Consider the following 20,799-nt stretch of genomic DNA (forward strand, 5'->3'; position numbering starts at 1 on the left):
ATCCTATTTGTGAATTCAGAAACCACCACCTACCTGAGTAATAAGGTTCCTAAGTTCAAGTGAGAAACAAAACTATACTTCATTATTGTTTTTTAAGGTTCAAATCCCCTTTGTTTCATTACCATTCTTTTTGTTGCTGCCTACCCTGGCCTACTGCCTCTTACCTGTCACAACCAAAGTCTTCTTGCCCTGACCTATTGCCAGTGACTACCATACTCCACTTGACCTCTGCCTGTATGACTTCTTCTGCTTACTGCTATAATACCACGCCTGGACATTTTAGCCATTGATTTCACAGATTACACTGGCAGAAGTGACCTGTGGTCACTCATTCGGACTTATCACAGGAGTCAAGCTTAGTGAGTTAGAGTTATGTTGGTTTTCAGCACAACCAATATTTTGTTAATGTTGCGTAAACAGGTATTTCCTCCCTCTGATTGATGGTTCTTGAAGAACTGTAATGATAACCATATGGGTTGTCAACCATCTTTGACATTGACAAAGGAATGGGCAAAATAAGTTTTTGTTCATGACTCAAATGGTCAAGTCACATGTCCAGCACATCATATATAAAATGCAATAAGGAAATGTTAACTTGTGATAACACCATGCACGCTATATTCTTATCTGCTGTCGTATTTTTAGAATGGAGACCCGTTATCTATTTGAGATCTTCTTTTTCCAGCAGAGGCCCTCACTGTCCTGAGTCCTTAGGGAGGTGATTTTGTTACGTCATGAGAAGAGCAGGCTAAATATTCCAGTCTCACAATAGATCCCTGGAGCAAATGATAAGGGCTGTACTAGGAGCTGAGACCATGTGTTGTCTGCAAGAATCCTATCAGTGTCAGAAATGACATCACAGTCTTCAAGGTTAACGGATTGCTTGCCCTGGAGAGGACCGCAGTCTTTAACCACTTCTTCTCAACCTCCATCTATTATCATCAGACTTCCCAGGCCCACAGTCACTCTTAATGAGGAAGAATATACAAGATACAATTTTCTTTCTTCAAAATGACATAGATGGCTGATGCTATGAATAGCCGAAAGTCCTATCCGTCACCGATTCTGACAGCTGTCCATAATATTTTATGAATATTTCAAGTAAACTTGAAGTAGAAAAATGTCTTAAGCTGAATTTCCTCTGATATTATGGTATACTGGCTGAGTATCCGGCATTGCCCGGTTTTTCCTACCTAATCCTTGTGAGGGAGGAAAAGCAACATATGAGTTGAAGAACTTGTGCTCATATCCGGACCTTATATGGCATCCTCATATCCTGTCCTCAAGTGGGGCTGAGCTGTGATGAAGAGATTGTAGGCCCAAAATAGAAGGCGCCATGGTTTTGTGGAAGTGGGCATGACTTGCAAGCTGGACCAATGCACAAAAAGGGTAGAGTAAGGTACTTGAAGTCCTATATACTTTCATGGGACTTAAAGGGGTACTCTGGCGCTAAGACATCTTATCCCCTACAGATCAGAGCAGGTGTAAAAAAAAAGCAAAATGTATGGAAAAAATGGTAGGGAATAAAAACCCACAAAGAAAACTACACAACACTCTTAGTAAATCAGGGCCATTGAGTTTTATATATATAGATTAACATTTCATTAAGTCATATAGGGCCTTATGTACTATCACTTTTCCCTTCAAAAAGTGGTGAAGAAAACATGGGGGAGTTAAAGGGATATTCCAGGATTTTCTTTATTTGACTATGCTACAGGGGCAGTAAAGATAGTGCAGTTCATAATATAGTGTCTCTACCTGTGTTTGATAGCTGGTCTCACAATACTTATGTGATCTTTGCCCCAATGTTTATTTTTAACAGCATACAAAATGAGTGTTGTCTCAGGTTTTTCCAGGTTGTAGTGCAGTCTGAGACATTACATCACCAGTCAGGTGTTCAATGGGAGCCTGTCAGCTTCAATGGGTGGCGCGACTGCTGGTTGGTAGGGAGATCATTTTACAGGGAATTGCAGTTTTGCAACAGCTGGAGGCACCCTGGCTAGAAAACACTGGTCTATTGTTTACAGCACAGCATGGAAGGCAGCTTTTTTATGCTTCTAGGCTGATGTGTGGGAGGGAGAAAAGTGACCTCACACTTACAGACAAGGGATCATGGGACTTGTAGTTGGATGGAGGGAACTTCGACAGGAAATAGCCATTTCACTAAAAGATAGACACAGCATTATTTCACAACCCAGGCATTTAGCTCCAAGACAATTACAAATCCATTACTGTCTGGCAAGTAAGTATTAAAGTAACCTTATGGTGGATAATCCCTTTAAGCTATTTTTTGACCAATCTGTCATTTGCTGCTTATTTTCTAAAATGTGAACATTTGCCATCTCTTCAGGCTGTTATTTCTCATTTTCAACAGAGAAGTTAAAACCTCTCGATGACCAAAATCTTAAAACATGTAGAACTCCATTCATGCATATGATTAAAAAGTGAATGGAAATATTTACTATAAAAAGGAAAAAAGGGAATTCATGATACATTAGGCTCATAGAGTCAATTGTATGAAACTATATTAAAGAGAAGTTCAAGGGTTTTGCCAGGCGGCCTACAAAGAGTTTCTGCTGTTTCCTAGCAACAGGAATTGCAATCAGTGGATGACTATGATAGATCTCCATTCCTTCTTGAACAATAGTCAGCCATTATCCTACTTAAGTGCTGGCGAAATATATTGATGTCACCAAAATTTTTTTTTTTAAAGGGACCTCTGACATGTCAACTAACCTGCCCCCTCCCCCCATCACTCAGTAGTCACTCAATTTTTACCTTCTTTTACCGTGTGCGTAGAATGTGCAGTAGTGAAAACCTCCATTATGGTAATAGTGTGTCTGGTCAGTGTTTGAGATGAGGGACTCCAGTATGGTGCGACTCAGAGCTGGGGAAGGAGATACTGGGGAGTCTCGGTGTGAAACACAGATGTGCTTCCCAGATAGTGACCATGACTGTGACCGAGGAGCGGAGGGAAAGGAGTTTGGACAGGAAAGCAGAAGGTAGTGCCATGTGTGGGTAGTACTTGTAAATCCTTTCCCTGTGTAACTGAAGAGTTACGCCAGTTGGAATACCCCGGACTGGTTACATAGTTAGTTACATAGTTACATAGTTAGTACGGTCGAAAAAAGACATATGTCCATCAAGTTCAACCAGGGAATTATGGGGTAGGGGTGTGGCGCGATATTGGGGAAGGGATGGGATTTTATATTTCTTCATAAGCCTTAATGTTATTTTGTTCCATGAATGTATCAAATCCTGTTTTAAAGCTGTTAATTGTTCCTGCTGTGACCAGTTCCTGAGGTAGACCGTTCCATAAATTCACAGTCCTCACGGTAAAGAAGGCGTGTCGCCCCTTGAGACTAAACTTTTTCTTCTCCAGACGGTTGGTGTACCCCTGACTGGTTGGAGTACCCCTGACTGCCCCCTCCTCTTTAGTTGTAAGATAGCAGAATCCCACTTATTTTGTATGTCCATGGTGGCTGTGTCTGTTGCATCTCTTCATACTGTGTATATAACTAGCTGATTCACTAATACACTACCACTTTTTGCTGCTCCTTACTTCCAGTGTATACAGCAGGGTACAGCACCCCCTTTTTGTTTGCTGTACTTCTTTTCCTCTGCTTGTAGCTGAAATTTGTACCCCATTTCTGACACTTTATACCACTCGCTTTTCTATGACTTAGTATGGGTTCGGCACTCATCTACTTGTTTTCTGCTGGCCACATTGGGGGAGATTAATCAAAACCTCTCCAGAGGAAAAGTTGCCCACCAGCTCACTTTTTGCATTTTTAACAAGGCCTGTGCAAAATGAAAAAAAAGCTATCGGATTGGTTGCTATGTGCAACTGGGCAACTTTACCTTTGCACAGGTTTTGATAAATCTCCCCCATTGTGTGTATGTGATGCACCTCCCTCTTTGACTGTTTTGGTGCGACACTCAGCCAATCATATGGGCACAACACCCCATATGATCTCTGCCTCTGGCTGTTGAGAACCAAAGTGTTGCATGATCCTTTTTTGGTTTGGGTTCCATGTACAGTGGTCCCTCAACATACGATGGTAATCCGTTCCAAATGGACCATCGTTTGTTGAAACCATCGTATGTTGAGGGATCCGTGCAATGTAAAGTATAGGACAGTGGTCTACAACCTGCGGACCTCCAGATGTTGCAAAACTACAACACCTAGCATGCCCGGACAGCCTTTGGCTGTCCGGGCATGCTGGGAGTTGTAGTTTTGCAACATCTGGAGGTCCGCAGGTTGAAGACCACTGGTATAGGAAGTTGTACTCACCTGTCCCCACTGCTCAGGACCGTCACTGCTCGTCACTGCTGCCCTGGATGTCGCCTTCCATCGCTGTCGCCGCGTCCCCGGGGTGTCCCCGATGCTCCGTCAAGGCCTCTACTTCCCCGGCATCCTCGCTCTCCGTCACCGCTCTCCGTCGCCGCCATCACGTCGCTACGCACGCCGCTCCTATTGGATGACGGGACGGCGTGCGCAGCGACGTGATGACGACGATGGAGAGCGCCGACGATGCAGGGGATCCCGAAGAGGACGTGCCGGAGCCCCGAGGACAAGTAAGTGATCATCAGCGGACCACACGGGGCACCGTAAACGGCTATCCGGTGGCAGCTGAAGCAGTCAGCGCTGCTGGATAGCTTTTTCTGCGATGGTCCCGACATACAAAAGCATCGTATGTTGATGCTGCAGAGGCCATGGCATGTTGAAATTATCGTATGTCGGAGCCATCGTAGATCGGGGGGGGGGGGGGGGGGGTCACTGTACATTTAGTCTGGCCTGTTGTCCGTTTTTACAAGCCACTCCAGTTTTTGATGGCACTTCATTGCTCAAATATCAACTAAGTATCTCATTTACTTAACCAATTGGCTTGAAGATAGATTTATAAGGAAATTGCCAGAACCTCTTCAAGGGTAGAGACCCCAATAATCAGCTGATAGAACCATAAAGCTAACTTTCAATCTCTCTGGCGCGCCCCCAGTGGGGTGATGAACCATTCTACTTATTGAAATCAAGGGCCATCTGTGTAATACATGAACATGCTAAACGTGAGATGATCTTCGTAGCTGTTCTGTGCTGTGGCCCTCTTTATTAACCCTTTACTTTCGTTTTAACACAAAATGGTTTCATAACATTGTTATTCATTGTCATAAAGAGAAGACAAGAAGCTGAGGTAACAGTATGATTGTCAGATTTGTAACATAAAGTTCCTTTCTATGGCAGAAATCTCATAAACCTAACATTCTGATGTAGTGTTATACATATTCCAAGTCACCGGAGTGTTAAATCATGAAGATTTATTATATTGTTTGATCATTGTGTGGAAAAGCGTAGATGACAGCTTTTGAAAAATTGATACGTTAATGCGCATAACAGAACATTTTACCAGAATTAATATATATTTTATATGACTGAGGAGTCTGACGCAAAAGTGACCTTTAAGCTATAAACCTGAATATTCATTGTATCAATATCAAGGTTGTAATTGCCCATAAAGCACTAAAGGTTATGGAAAATTAATTAGTAGAGATTTTGACTTTTAAAAAAAAATTCTTTTTATCAAATGTCGTTACAACAAATTAATAACAACCCATTTTTGCATTTGGATGAAATTCTATCCACATTTTTATCTGGATTACATGAATTTCTGACGTGCTTGCAGGCAGCTAGATCATGTTAGCAACGCAGCAACTGGTCAGTCATTGGCAGACAACATCTGTAGACCAGTGTTTTCTAACCAGGGTGTCTGCAGCTGTTGTTTTCAGCATGCCCTTGCAACAAAAACACAATACTACACAATAATACTAATTCCAAATTAACAAAAGGGACTGTGTGCCAAATTTACTATAGTTTGCGCTTTACAGTAGTTGGTTTCAGCCACGGTGCATCGGCAGCCTCAAATGCAAAGGGATCTATGTGCGCTACTGGGGGATTCATTTAAAGGGGTACTCCACTGGAAAACATTTTTTTTTAAATCAACTGGTGCCAGAAAGTTAAACAGATTTGTAAATTACTTCTATTAAAAAATCTCAATCCTTCCAGTACTTATCAGCTGCTGTTTAGTACAGAAAAAGTTCTTAGTAACATAGTTCATGTCACGATGCCGGCTGGCAGGAGGTGGATCCTCTGTGCCAGAGAGGGATAGCGAGGACCGTGCTAGTGGACCGGTTCTAAGACACTACAGGTTTTCACCAGAGCCCGCCGCAAAGCGGGATGGTCTTGCTGCGGCGGTAGTGACCAGGTCGTATCCACTAGCAACGGCTCACCTCTCTGGCTGCTGAAGATAGGCGAGGTACAAGGGAGTAGGCAGAAGCAAAGTCGGACGTAGCAGAAGGTCGGGGGCAGGCGGCAAGGTTCGTAGTCAGGGGAGATAGCAAAGTTCTGGTACACAGGGTATAAACACACAAAAACGCTTTCACTAGGCTCTAGGGCAACAAGATCCGGCAAGGAAGTGCAAGGGAGGAGACTAGATATAGCCAGGAAACAGATGGGAACCAATTAAGCTAATTGGGCCAGGCACCAATCATTGGTGCACTGGCCCTTTAAGTCTCAGGGAGCTGGCGCGCGCGCGCCCTAGAGAGCGGAGCCGCGCGCGCCAGCACATGACCGCAGGAGACGGGAACGGGTAAGTGACCTGGGATGCGATTCGCGAGCGGGCGCGTCCCGCTGTGCGAATCGCATCCCCAACGGCCATGACAGGGCAGCGCTCCCGGTCAGCGCTGACCGGGGAGCTGCAGGGAGAAAGGCGCCGTGAGCGCTCCGGGGAGGAGCGGGGACCCGGAGCGCTAGGCGTAACAGTACCCCCCCCCTTAGGTCTCCCCTTCTCTTTATCGGGTAACTGCCTCCCCTGGGATGAGGACACCGGGAAAGGAAGGAGGGATTCCTCAACGGCAGGCAGAACCGCAGGAGTAGGAATGGGGAGAGAGGGCAGAGGGCGAGACCTGGCACGGGGCAGTGTGACACCAGGACGAGGGCCATGAGGGGACACAGAAGCTTGCCTGGGAGGGGGGGAGGGGCATTTCCTGTGGCAGGCAGAGTCCTTAATGACCTTAGGGGGACCGGATACAGGAGGAACCACAGAGTTACGGCAAGGGTTACTGGGAACCGGTTTTAGACAGTTCTTGGCACAAGAGGACCCCCAACTCTTGATCTCCCCAGTGGACCAATCCAGGGTTGGGGAATGAAGTTGAAGCCAGGGAAGTCCAAGGAGAATTTCCGAGGTGCAATTGGGGAGGACCAAAAGTTCAATCCTCTCGTGATGAGATCCGATGCTCATAAGAAGGGACTCCGTGCGGAAACGTATGGTACAGTCCAACCTGGCTCCGTTGACCGCGGAGATGCGGAGTGGCTTGACAAGACGGGTCACCGGAATATGGAATTTATTCACAAAGGACTCCCGAATAAAATTCCCAGAAGCTCCAGAGTCCAGACAGGCCACGGCTGAGAGGGGAGAGCTGGCTGAAGTGGAAATCCGAACAGGTACCTTGAGACGTGGAGAAGCCGACTTGGCATCAAGAGACGCCACACCCACGAGAGCTGAGTGTGAGCGTGCGTTTCCCAAACGTGGAGGACGGATTGGGCAATCCACCAGAAAATGTTCAGTACTGGCACAGTACAAACAAAGATTCTCTTCCTTACGGCGATTCCTCTCTTCCAGGGTCAGGCGAGACCGATCCACTTGCATGGCCTCCTCGGCGGGAGGCCTAGGCGCAGATTGCAGTGGAGACTGTGGGAGAGGTGGCCAGAGATCTAAGTCTTTTTCCTGGCGGAGCTCTTGATGCCTCTCAGAAAAACGCATGTCAATGCGAGTGGCTAGATGAATGAGTTCATGCAGGCTAGCAGGAGTCTCTCGTGCGGCCAGAACATCTTTAATGTTGCTGGATAGGCCTTTTTTAAAGGTCGCGCAGAGAGCCTCATTATTCCAGGAAAGTTCAGAAGCAAGAGTACGGAATTGTATGGCGTACTCGCCAACGGAGGAATTACCCTGGACCAGGTTCAGCAGGGCAGTCTCAGCAGAAGAGGCTCGGGCAGGTTCCTCAAAGACACTTCGAATTTCCGAGAAGAAGGAGTGTACAGAGGCAGTGACGGGGTCATCACGGTCCCAGAGCGGTGTGGCCCATGACAGGGCTTTTCCAGACAGAAGGCTGACTACGAAAGCCACCTTAGACCTTTCAGTAGGAAACTGATCCGACATCATCTCCAGATGCAGGGAACATTGGGAAAGAAAGCCACGGCAAAACTTAGAGTCCCCATTAAATTTGTCCGGCAAAGACAGGCGGAGGCTAGGAGTGGCCACTCGCTGCGGAAGAGGTGCAGGAGCTGGCGGAGGAGATGGTTGCTGCTGCTGTAGCTGAGACTGAATCTGCTGTAGCTGCGACTGGAGTTGCTGAGTCATGGTGGTCAAGTACGACAGCTGGTGATCTTGTTGGGCAATCTGTCGGGCTTGCTGGGCGACCAGTGTGGGGAGGTCGGCGACAACAGGCAGAGGAACTTCAGCGGGATCCATGGCCGGATCTACTGTCACGATGCCGGCTGGCAGGAGGTGGATCCTCTGTGCCAGAGAGGGATAGCGAGGACCGTGCTAGTGGACCGGTTCTAAGACACTACAGGTTTTCACCAGAGCCCGCCGCAAAGCGGGATGGTCTTGCTGCGGCGGTAGTGACCAGGTCGTATCCACTAGCAACGGCTCACCTCTCTGGCTGCTGAAGATAGGCGAGGTACAAGGGAGTAGGCAGAAGCAAAGTCGGACGTAGCAGAAGGTCGGGGGCAGGCGGCAAGGTTCGTAGTCAGGGGAGATAGCAAAGTTCTGGTACACAGGGTATAAACACACAAAAACGCTTTCACTAGGCTCTAGGGCAACAAGATCCGGCAAGGAAGTGCAAGGGAGGAGACTAGATATAGCCAGGAAACAGATGGGAACCAATTAAGCTAATTGGGCCAGGCACCAATCATTGGTGCACTGGCCCTTTAAGTCTCAGGGAGCTGGCGCGCGCGCGCCCTAGAGAGCGGAGCCGCGCGCGCCAGCACATGACCGCAGGAGACGGGAACGGGTAAGTGACCTGGGATGCGATTCGCGAGCGGGCGCGTCCCGCTGTGCGAATCGCATCCCCAACGGCCATGACAGGGCAGCGCTCCCGGTCAGCGCTGACCGGGGAGCTGCAGGGAGAAAGGCGCCGTGAGCGCTCCGGGGAGGAGCGGGGACCCGGAGCGCTAGGCGTAACAGTTCATAAGGTTGAAAAAAGACCAGAGCCCATCAAGTTCATCCTATATCCCTAATGAGTCCCTACTGAGTTGATCCAGAGGAAGGCATAAAAACCCTCAAACTAGAGGTAAAAATTTCTGCCCGATTCTAAATATGGCATAGATAGAATAGATCCCTGGATCAACCTTCTGTCCCTATAAATCTAGAATCCATAACCTGTAATGTTATTACTCTCCAAAAATGCATCCAGACCCCTTTTAAATTCTTTCACAGAGTTCACCATGACCACCTCCTCTGGGAGAGAATTCCACAGTCTCCCTGCTCTTACAGTAAAGAACCCCCATCTGTGCTGGTGTAGAAACCTTGTTTCCTCAAGACGTAGAGGATACGCCTTGTTATAGATACAGTCCTGGGTATAAATAGATCATAGGAGAGATCTCTGTACTGTCCCCTGATATATTTATACATAGTTATTAGGTCGCCCCTAAGCCTTCTTATTTCTAAACTAAATAACCCTAATTCTGATAATCTTTCTGGGTACTGTAGTCCTCCCATTCCCCGTATTACCCTGGTTGCCCGTCTTTGAACCCTCTCCAGCTCCACTATATCTTATATACAACACTAGCTAATATGGCAAAAGCCTGTAACCAGTTGGAGAAAGTGCGAGGTATCAACCGATACCTCCTGCGCTCCTCCTCCTTTTTCGACTCATCTGGTTTACCCCTGTCCAAATAAAATTTCTCAAGAGGTAACAGGGAGAAAATCTCCACCTTACTCATCCCGCACCTCAGCCTTCAGGTGAGCCCCCAGCGCCCCCTCGAAACAAACGTAAACCTCGCCCTTCGCCGCATCCGCCAGCCGAACGTCGTCCACCTTCTTATGTCCAGCCACAGTAGCCCCGGACGCAGCAAATTTATACATAGTTATTAGGTCGCCCCTAAGCCTTCTTTTTTCTAAACTACGGTAATTAACCCTAATTCTGATAATCTTTCTGGGTACTGTAGTCCTCCCATTCCCCTTATTACCCTGGTTGCCTGTCTTTGAACCCTCTCCAGCTCCACTATATCTTTCTTGTACACTGGTGCCCAGTACTGTACACAGTATTCTATGTGTGGTCTGACTAGTGATTTGTACAGTGGTAGAATTATTTCCTTGTCGTGGGCATCTATGCCCCTATTGATGCACCCCATGATTTTATTTGCCTTGGCAGCGGCTGCCCGACACTGGTCACTACAGCTAAATTTACTGTTAACTAAGACCCCTAAGTCCTTTTCCATGGCAGTCGTCCCAGGTCTACTCCCATTTAATACATAATCCCAGCCAGGATTTTTCTTCCCCATGTGCATTACCTTACATTTATCAGTGTTGAACCTCCTCTGCCACTTCCCAGCCCAAACCTCCAACCTATCCAGATCCATTTGTAACAGTGCACTGTCCTCTATTGTGTTTACCGCTTTACAGAGTTTAGTATCATCTGCAAAGATTGCTACTTTACTATTCAACCCCTCTACAAGGTCATTCATGAATATATTAACTAGAATAGGACCCAATACTGACCCCACTAGTAACAGTCACCCAATCAGAATAAGTACCATTAATAACCACCCTCTGTTTCCTATCACTGAGCCAGTTACTTACCCACTTACACACATTTCCCCCCAGCCCAAACCTTCTCATTTTATGCACCAATCTTTTATGTGGCCCCGTATCAAATGCTTTGGAAAAATCCAGATATTCGACATCCAGCGATTCCCCCTGGTGCAGTCTGGAGCTCACCTCCTCATAAAAGCTGATCAGGTTAGTTTGACAGGACTGATCTCTCAAAAAGCCATGCTGATATGGAGTCATACATTTATTATTATCAAGATACTCCAAAATAACATCTGTTAGAAATTCCCAGGGTCACCTTTTGACCCCTTTTTAAATATCGGAACCACATCTGAAATGTGCCAGTCCTGGGGAACCTTCTGTGTCACTATAGATTCCTTCAATATTAAAAATAGGGTTCTGTCTATTACATGAGCATGCATGTGCCTTGAGACACTGCCCTGTATATATTTATTTCCAGTATTTTCTAAATGTTTTTAATCAGACGGGAATGTCCATTGTATTTGATTACATTGGTGATCCTATTTTCTGTATGTACCATCTCCTTCCTCTTTTTCTTATGTCTAAGACTCTCTCTAGGTGTCATACCAACCTATTCTCCAACCTTCTTCAAATTTTTTCTATTATACCCACTTTCAACAAATTTATCAATAATCATTTCATTGTTCTTATGGTACTCTTCATTCGTACTACATATCCTACGAGCCCTAACAAACTGACTACTAGGGATGCCCCCGAATGTTTTTGGTGCATGACAACTGTGGCGCATCAATAAATTATTGTGAATAGCTTCTTTTTAATATAATGTTGTAGTCAGTTTCTCTCCACCCTTAAAAACATCCACATCCAAATAATGTACATGCTGGAGCGTATCCCAGTATATCCTCATACACCCTCTATGTTTTTTAAGATGAGGACAAATTTTGATGATTCCTAGGTCGTCAGAGCTGTCAATAGGGATGTTTTCATGTCTCTATGAATAAACTCTTTGCTGTGTAGTTTTCTGTTATGAGCATTGATATATTTTCCCTATAATGTTTAAATCAGCTGCTGAAGTTGAGTTGTTCTTTCTGTCTGGCAACAGTGCTCTCTGCTGACATCTCTGCTTGTCTCGGGAACTGCACAGAGTAGAAGAGGTTTGCTATGGGGATTTGCTTCTAAACTGGGCGGTTCCCGAGACACATGTCATCAGAGAGCACTTATACAGAAAAGAACAACTCAACTTCAGCAGCTCATAAGTTCTGAAAGGATTAAGGTTTTTTAATAGAAGTCATTTACAAATCTGTTTAACTTTCTGGAGCCAGTTGATATATATATATATATATATATATATATATATATATATAGTTTTTTTTCCTGGATAACCCTTTTAAACACCTATGGTTTAGCTTCCTGTTTCCGCACAGTTAAAAATGTTCAGAAAAAAGGCATAAAACACGTCTGTATGTACCCATTAGAGCATCCAATGTCCTGCTGAAATAGAAATGTTGTGAAAAATTGCTAATAGATCCCATCTCAATGCAGTACATAATCCCCAGGTTTCGGACAGCCATTTTTGGACCAGTGGTGCATGTTGTCAGCACTCGTGATGTGTAAATTTAGAAGTGACCCTCTCCTCGGAGGTGACAACTACTTTCTGAGAGTCCTGCACTGTATAGCCAGTGATAATATTATTAAAGGGTACCTCTCATCAAATAAACTTTTGATATATTTTAGATTAATGAATGTTGAATAACTTTCCAATAGCATGTTAATGAAAAATATGCTTCTTTCTATTGTATTTTTCCCGATCAGTCCTGTCAGCAAGCATTTCTGACTCATGCTGGAGTCCTAAACACTCAGAGCTGCCAGCCTGCTTTGTTCACAGCCAAACAGGCTGGGAACAAAGCAGGCTGGCAGCTCTGAGTGTTCTCCTTTGTGAACAAAGCAGGCTGGCAGCTCTGAGTGTTCTCCTTGGTGAACAAAGCAGACTGGCAGCTCGTAGTGTTTAGGACTCCAGCATGAGTCTGAAATGCTTGCTGCCAGGACTGGTAGGGAGACCCCTAGTGGTCATTTCTTCAAAGTGGAAAATTAAATAGAAAGAAGCATATTTTTTAATAACATGCAATTGTAAAGTTATTCTGCATACATTAATCTATAATATATCAAAAGTTTTTTTGATGAGAGGTACCCTTTAAAACTCCTGGCTCCTGTGCACTTCTAATAATAGTTGTTTTTTATGGTCAATTATTTATTTTTATTTTATAATCTTAACCAATGCTTTGTTCTGCTATTATTAATATGAATTGAAATAAAATGCCATATATGCCAGTACCTTCCATAAAAGAGTTACTAGTAGTATTCAAAGATATATGTGTAAGCTGCTCCTGAAACTCCTAGGTGAGAAGAAATTCCTTAGATCTGTCCTGCTTTAAATACTAGGGGGGGGGGGGGGGGGGGGGGGGATATACCAAGACCACTTCCTTACACAGCTGGGGGCATTTATCATTGTCTTTAGAGCTGTTTTTGTCTGTAGATTTGTCTCTATTTAGGCGCAGCGCTGCGCCTCAGGCTATTTTTTGGGCCTTTTCGATTCACACTTTTTTTTTTTTTTTTAAGAGCGTACAGGCCAGATGTTAAGGGTTAGTCTTGTGCAGTGGTAATGAATTTATCACCTGCGACTTTCACAAAAAAATCGCAAAACCCCCCAATAAGGCGCAATTCTACACCAGCTCAGACCTTTTTGGTGTATGTGAAGAGTGAAATGTCAGAAAATGTGACCTGCACAAAATGTATCACATGCCCTGCGACCATGTAATAAATTTGGCAGAGTCACGCAAACCCCCCCCCCCCCCCCCAAAAAAAAAAGAACTAAAAAATGAACTAAATTGCACACATCTTAGTAAATGGTCCTTAAAAATCCCCTGCTGGCACTTGGGCACGCTGATATATGTAGAGGTGCATGTTTTTACATAGATCCTGGCACATATCCAGCTGCCTATGCACCCTCAAAGAAATCTTAACTAGCCTGGAGCTGTGTGGTATTACGACTTGGTTCCATTCACTTCAATGAAACTGAGCTGCAGAACCATACACAGCCTGGAGACAGACGGGGAGGTGTTTTTGAAAGAAAATAGCTCTGTTTTTCTAGTCCTGGAAAACCCCATTTAAGAAATGTGAAAATGGCGAATGAATGCTGGGTTAAGGTAAAGGGGGTATGAATATGAGGCTGAGGGGTGTGAATCAGGCTCAGGGGAAGGTCAACCAAACAGGAAACCCCTATAACCCCTATAAATTTTGATGGGGAGGGGGGCACCCCCAATGCTATCAAGTAGAGATGAGCAAACTTACAGTAAATTCGATTCGTCACGAACTTATCCTGCATAAATTAGTTCAGCTTTCCGGTGCTCCGGTGGGCTAGAAAAGGTGAATACATTCATAGGAAAGAGTCTCCTAGGACTGTATCCACCTTTTCCAGCCCACGGGAGCACCTGAAAGCTGAACTAATTTATGCAGGATAAGTCATCAACTGCCGAGCCGAGAAGTTTGTGACAAATCAAATTTACTGTAAGTTCGCTCATCTCTACTATCAAGTAACAATAAATATTAAATTTTTTGGAAACTTACCACAGGTTCTCTTTAAGTCTTGCCAAGCAAAAAAAAAAATAAAAAAAGGAGTATATATTTTCGGCATGAAGTTACACTTAAAGCAACATAGTGAGACTAATCCTAAAGTGCTGACTGAGTTTAAGCCAAATGACAGAATTGTAATGCAAAATATGTCTGATGCTGGGCTGTGTAAGGTATTATTTTTAATCTTGGGATTTCATAGGGTTAATAGCACCAGAGAGACAGAATGCTGAATATTTATGTGTCTGCTGTTTCCCATGCAGGCAGGATACATGTCTGGGATGCTGGTACCTGTGGGAGTTGGTATAGCTGGAGCACTTTTTATCCTTGGAGTTCTGTACAGCATAAAGATTATGAACCGCCGCAGGAGAAATGGCTTCAAACGACATAAAAGAAAGGTAAGCAACAGTCTTGACTTATCCGTTCATCATGACATAACTTCAAGTAGATTACTAGGTAGCCAAATACCCTATCATAGGCTTCTAGGCCCATGTCTGGGGTGGCAGGACACAGGTTAATGGCTGGTCTTCTTTGTGTCCCTAAGCAGAGAGAGTTTAACAGCATGCAAGACCGCGTCATGCTCTTGGCGGACAGTTCAGAAGATGAATTTTGATTGGAAATGCTTCAAGACACCCTGGGATTCAATGACAGTTTTGCGAGAAAGTGAATACAGTTCCTGCAACATCACTGCTATCAGCCAGCTGTATAACACCCCGTAGTGATTATCATGCATTGAGGTCGACAGCATGCTGTCTTGTACATGTTTGTTTTTATACAACAGTGAAATGATACGTGTTAATATGCAAAGTCCTTTTAGTGTACGTGTGATACGTTTTATAGCAAGCTATTTTTTGTACGTTGTAAGAATTTGTTGTCAAAAATGCAGGAGATGTAAATAGTAGGAATGAACAAATCTGGGCTGGTGCTACATGGGCAGCTTTGTGATCCCAATGCCGACAGACCTAGTAACTAGTTGTCCTAGATAAGGAAACAACACCACTCTTGTGTATCGGTTGTTTCTGGTACTAGGACCAAGCTGCAGTTTCAGATACAACCAATGGACAGGTGTGGCACTATGTAAGGAATCCTGGACAACCCCTTGAAACCATAGTGGTTTACCCTTAATTCCAATGGCAACATTGGTTTGTAATGAAAATGAGGTATAAGTCACTATGGTTCAGGGTTTTCAGAACTGCTAAAACAATGTTACAGCAATAAAGTAGCCCATGTTGCCCTAGCCATAAAAAGGAAATAAAACATGTTGATGAATGTTTCAAAGAAGATTTATTACAGACGTAGTTACCAAAATTTTAAAAGCCAAAATTGGGACAGTTAATAGGGTACTTCAGTACTTTAAAATGTATGCCTTACCTATTCCTTGCCCTAGGAAATAAGTGTCTGATTGTGGGGTCCAACAGCTGAGACCCCTGTGACCTCCAGAATGGGGCCCCAGCTTTCTATGTGCATAGAGTGGGTTCGAATCACCCTTCATGTACTGTCTTTGGGAGTGGCGGAGATACATGAGCACTGTACTTGTGTCTCTTTAGTGCTCTCATAGACAGTGCATGCATATAGGGAATGTGTTTTAAAGTATTTGGGTATGCCTTTAATCCCGACCCTAAATCCATCTAGAAACACCCTGTGACACCCGCTGGGATGGTCCCTTTTGTGCCCCGGTTCACGAGACTTTAGAAACAAGACCCGGTCTGTTGGTTTTTCACAGTATGTTTTTTTTTTTTTGCTCTACAACTGCTCTCAACAAGATAACCTCTACTCTAAAGAACATTCTGCCAATAAGCTGGTTCACCTTCTTACTCCCATCCAAGGAACAGACATTGCTAGGTAAGGCAGCCAGTTAAATAAATAGGGACCAGGTAATATATGACAGGGTCGAATCTATGGCAGAAATTTTTCTTAGCCAGCAGTATAGGACCTCCCTCTATGGCATATGGACAGGGATTATCATGGTGAGAGAAGCCCTTTGAAAATTAAAAAGGACTCATATAAACTGGTGTATGTAATCATGGCTTTGAGCCCCATAGAAATGAATAAGGTCCGTAAAGAAAAATGTTAGCCCCACAATTGGGCGCCTATAGAACTTGATTATATCTGCCATTCACTTTAATGCAGATGTAATGAAAACATAGTTGACTACATAGTTAAATATAGCAAAGATATACAAATGCATACTAGCCCAGGTGTAAGCCAAAAGACACTCTTTTAGCATACGGCTGGCTAATGTAAGACTATCGGTATGTAAGATGCATACTACAGGAGAATTTCTGAGTATGTTCTCTGAATTTTGACTACAAATATGGTAACCTTAGCAACTTGGGATGTGCAAGAAATAGTTGTGTATATGAATTTAAGAACCTTTAAGGAAAGGTTTTGTAACACTTTGTAATTATTCATCTACATTAGTAGAACTGACCTATTGTTGTGCCTTTAGTCCCCTTTACCTATCCTATATGTCAGTTTCAAACAAATCTAATATTTTATCATCTGTTTTTCCTTTTAACTGTTGAAGTGAAGGTACAAAGGTTTATCCAGCATAAACCAGGCAGAGAATCTCTCCAATTTACAGGAATGAAATAGTCGGAGTTAGTAGACAGTAGGCTCTTGTATTCTTATGTAATAACAATTTGTTAGATCACTAAACTATTTCGGAAATTAGACTATTGACTGTGTCTTCACCAAAATTTGGTTAGTAAAAAAATGGACCTGTGTTTGGGTATAAAGCAGCCACGTGCCCACCTGTTTAAAGGGGTACTCCGCTGCTCAGCGGTCGGAACATAGCCCCGTCCCCTCACGATGTCACGCCCTGCCCCCTCAATGCAAGTCTATTGGAGGGGCGTGACGGCTGTCACCCCCCCTCCCATAGACTTGCATTGAGGGGGCTGGTGTGACATCAATGAGGGGGCGGGGCTATGATGTCACAAGCTCCCAGCGCCGACTCCAGCATTCGGAACAGTTTGTTCCGAACGCTGAGCAGCAAACTACCCCTTTAAGGCCTTTTTCATATTGCCGTCATGCTCCACTATATGGAGCTCCGTTGGCTATTTTATTTCTCCGCTAGACTCCAGTAAACTACCAGATCCCAGATGGACCCCATTCAAGTCAGTGGGATACTTTAGGACCTGGTGGGGACCCGGTGGAGTCAGTTGTGCTCCAACCCATTGTGCGGCCAGTCGCCACAAAAAAATAAATAAATAGACAAATGGAACCAGAACGGGACAGAGCACTGCGGTAATGTTAACATAGCCCTACTGCTCCAGCTCTGATGGTACCCTGTAAGCCACCGTTTACATCACAGCAGCAATAATGTTCTGTACTTGCATGTGCCTACTGCAGCCAGTCACTTGCCATGGGAAATATGCCAGCTTGTGAATGACGAGGCCAATGATAGGCTGCAGTGGTAACAAGTCAGTACAATGAGAAATCATGTGCCTGCATCCCTACAGCAGCAAATCAGAGTTAAAAGTTTACTAAATGTTCTACTAAAGATCACTGTATAATGTGATAGCATCATATGTCCTAGCTTTGAAAAATTGTTTGCAATATTCATTTTGGAGTGAGCAATAATTTGAGATGATATGTAATGAAAATGCTGGAGCCTGGAACATAATACTAATGGAAAAGATTGGGTGCCTTTTTACAGTCTACGGCACGATATACCAGGCGGTTAGCAAATATACAAAATGTGAATTGTTCTTCTCACATGTTTTCTGTAAAAAGTGAAATTTCACAATAGCCTAGTGAACAAAAACTGAATCACTCCTTACTACTTTTATATGTAATGTATTTTATGGTTGTTCTTTATTGCTGGCCATACTCATCCGATAAAGGTTGGCTGGTGATTTAGGGTGGATTGGCCAATGATGTGTGTAGGGGCCTCCTCTCTCATGACAGCTTATGTTAGGAAAAATGGGATAGGTGCCAGCAAGGTCTCTATTCCTCTCTTCCCATTAAAATAATCGTATATGCTGAGCCAAGCCAGGGTGCATGCTTGTTGTGCCATCAGGCGACATAGCGGTTGGCCGACAACTTGTGTATGGCCAGCTTAATATTGACCATAGTACTCCATCGCATGTGACGGGATGGGGTTACTATAACCAACAATACAAAAGAATAAATGGATGTTCATCATCATAAATGATCAAATAAAGATGAAAAAGAACAAGGTCCATTTTGATCTTCAATAGGTGGTTTACATCAATGAATTTCTGTCAATATGTCACAGCTAGAATATGTTCTAGTCTAGCAAAATATTCAGACAGAGAATCTATATTATTATTTTCTTTTTTTCCCCCAGTAAAGACATGAAAGAACTTAAATGTTCAGTACGTTGTTTTTGTAAACCATCCCAACTATATTACTTATTCAATTGGCTCCTTCTTTGATTTCTCATATTGACCACCCACTAAAGGGAAGATTATTATAAAAACTTATGGGTAAATTTTCCTTAAGACATTTTAACTATTGGGCATATCATGCAGCATGGTAGTCCACCAGGAGTTTGCATCCCATATATTTATTATTTATCCAATGCATTTTAGATTAAGCAACTTTAAAGGGGTACTTCGCCACAAGACATCTTATCCCCTATACCAAGGATAGAGGATAAGATATCTGATCGTGAGGGGTCTGGCCACTGCCCCCCCCCCCCCCCGATCTTAAGGCCAGCTTGGAGCTTCTGTGTTCATGATGTCACGCAACGCCCACTTCATCTACATTCATGTCTATGGGAGGGGACGTGTCGGCTAGTACACAACTGTCACGCCCCCTCCCATAGACATGAAAGGAGGGGGCGTGATGGCTGTGGTCACCCATCATCTGGCACAGAGTGGAGTTCACTCAGTACAAGGGATGACTGTGGTGCCAAGCCGGGGGTTGCAGGGGGGGTCCCACAGGTGATCCCCCGCGATCAGACATCTTATCCCCTATCTTTTGGATTGGGGGATAAGATGTCTAGGAGGGGAGTACCCTTTTAATCCTCTTTGGGTGTTAATGGCTGTAAGGCCAATTTGAATTTACTTAAAGTTCTTATTTGTACTTGCACATCTATAGGAACAAGGATTTTACAGCATACAATTGGCCTTCAGCTTAAGGCCAACCATGAAATATATTACATATATAAAGTATCCGAATTGCAGCATTTTCCAATATAGTGTAAACACATGGCAATACTAATACATATGTAGAAATATTCTTGAATGCTAGTATGTGCTTGTCAATTTTCTACTGTACCAATGACATGGACAGATAGTCATGTCAGTAAATAAAAGAGCGACTTTGAATTTTGACTTTGTAACCATTGGTCTGACAACAAAACTAAATAAATATCTTCTTAACATGTATTGCATGGAGTCGCTGTAGAACTATATGCTGCAAGTCAACGTGAAGTAATGTCGAATTAAAAAAGGGTTCCAAAATCCTGTTGCTTCATTTTTTATAGCATTGATTAAATAGAAGTCCTGAAATCCCACCTTGCATTGGTACATTTCTACACATATATTGATGATGGTCGCTGATAGCTAGGAGATCCAGGTTTAGACATTCTTTAAAAAGTTTGGATTAACTTGGATGTCTTAGGTCTCTTGTCTATATTGGTCTTGTTCTAGGCCTGCAATGGTAATCGTTAATCTATTTATAACCAGGTCCCTCAAACTGGGAGTAATTGGTGGTCTTGTTTAAGAGGCAGCGTCAGCGTTAGATATGGGCAACCTGTAGAGTCAAACATAATGCTTCATTTGTCACTATACTGAAGTTTGGGTCACTGGTCATGATGACCTGGGCACCTGGTATCTGCACCCACAAAACCTGATTCCTTATCCAATGACTTTTGAAATTTCAGTTCTCAAGACTATTATTCGGGCTGTGTTATTGTGACACTTTATGGTACACCATTAGTTTTGGGGCATCAATAGAAGGTTCTGCACAGGGCACCAACCACCCTAAAACCTGATTTGTTTCTGCACATATTGATTAATCATAAGTTAACTTATCAATATAGGATCCAGAGTGGTGATCTTTAGGATGACATGTACTGGTCCATTGAGATTTCTGTAAACAAGGTACATCTAAGGATGCGATCTGAGTAGGCCATCAATTTATTCCCTCACCCATGTTCCCTTAAATTAGCAGTTGGGGTCTGTGTGATAGCAAGTTTTAGCAACCTTTTAATAGAGCTAAATGTATTGAATCAATAGGCTCAATCTATCTCCAAAGGGCATGAGTTCTCTAGGGAACATGGAATGACATTTAGGAATCACGAGGGTCCATACTCACAGATGTCTTCTATTAAGATTTTATGGTTTAGCCTTTTTCTTTAGATTTAGACAAATTGGATCTACAGTTCTTA

General features: G+C 43.8%; 1 protein-coding gene across 2 annotated transcripts in view; it reads left to right on the forward strand.

Annotated features, from left to right (window-relative positions):
- Positions 1–19,918, forward strand: part of ARMH4 (armadillo like helical domain containing 4) — a 198,349-nt gene extending 178,431 nt beyond the window's left edge. The window contains exons 7-8 of one of the 2 annotated variants that reach the window (XM_056547376.1): positions 14,702–14,836; positions 14,986–19,918. In XM_056547376.1, coding sequence (XP_056403351.1) covers positions 14,702–14,836; positions 14,986–15,051 — 201 coding nt within the window. In that variant the 3' untranslated portion in view covers positions 15,052–19,918. Of the gene's footprint in view, positions 1–14,701; positions 14,837–14,982 lie in introns of both variants that reach the window. The other variant, XM_056547375.1, reaches the window with a different exon arrangement.
- The last annotated feature ends 881 nt before the right edge of the window (positions 19,919–20,799 follow it).

This window comes from Hyla sarda, chromosome 11 (assembly GCF_029499605.1).
Source record: "Hyla sarda isolate aHylSar1 chromosome 11, aHylSar1.hap1, whole genome shotgun sequence".
NCBI lineage: Eukaryota > Metazoa > Chordata > Amphibia > Anura > Hylidae > Hyla > Hyla sarda.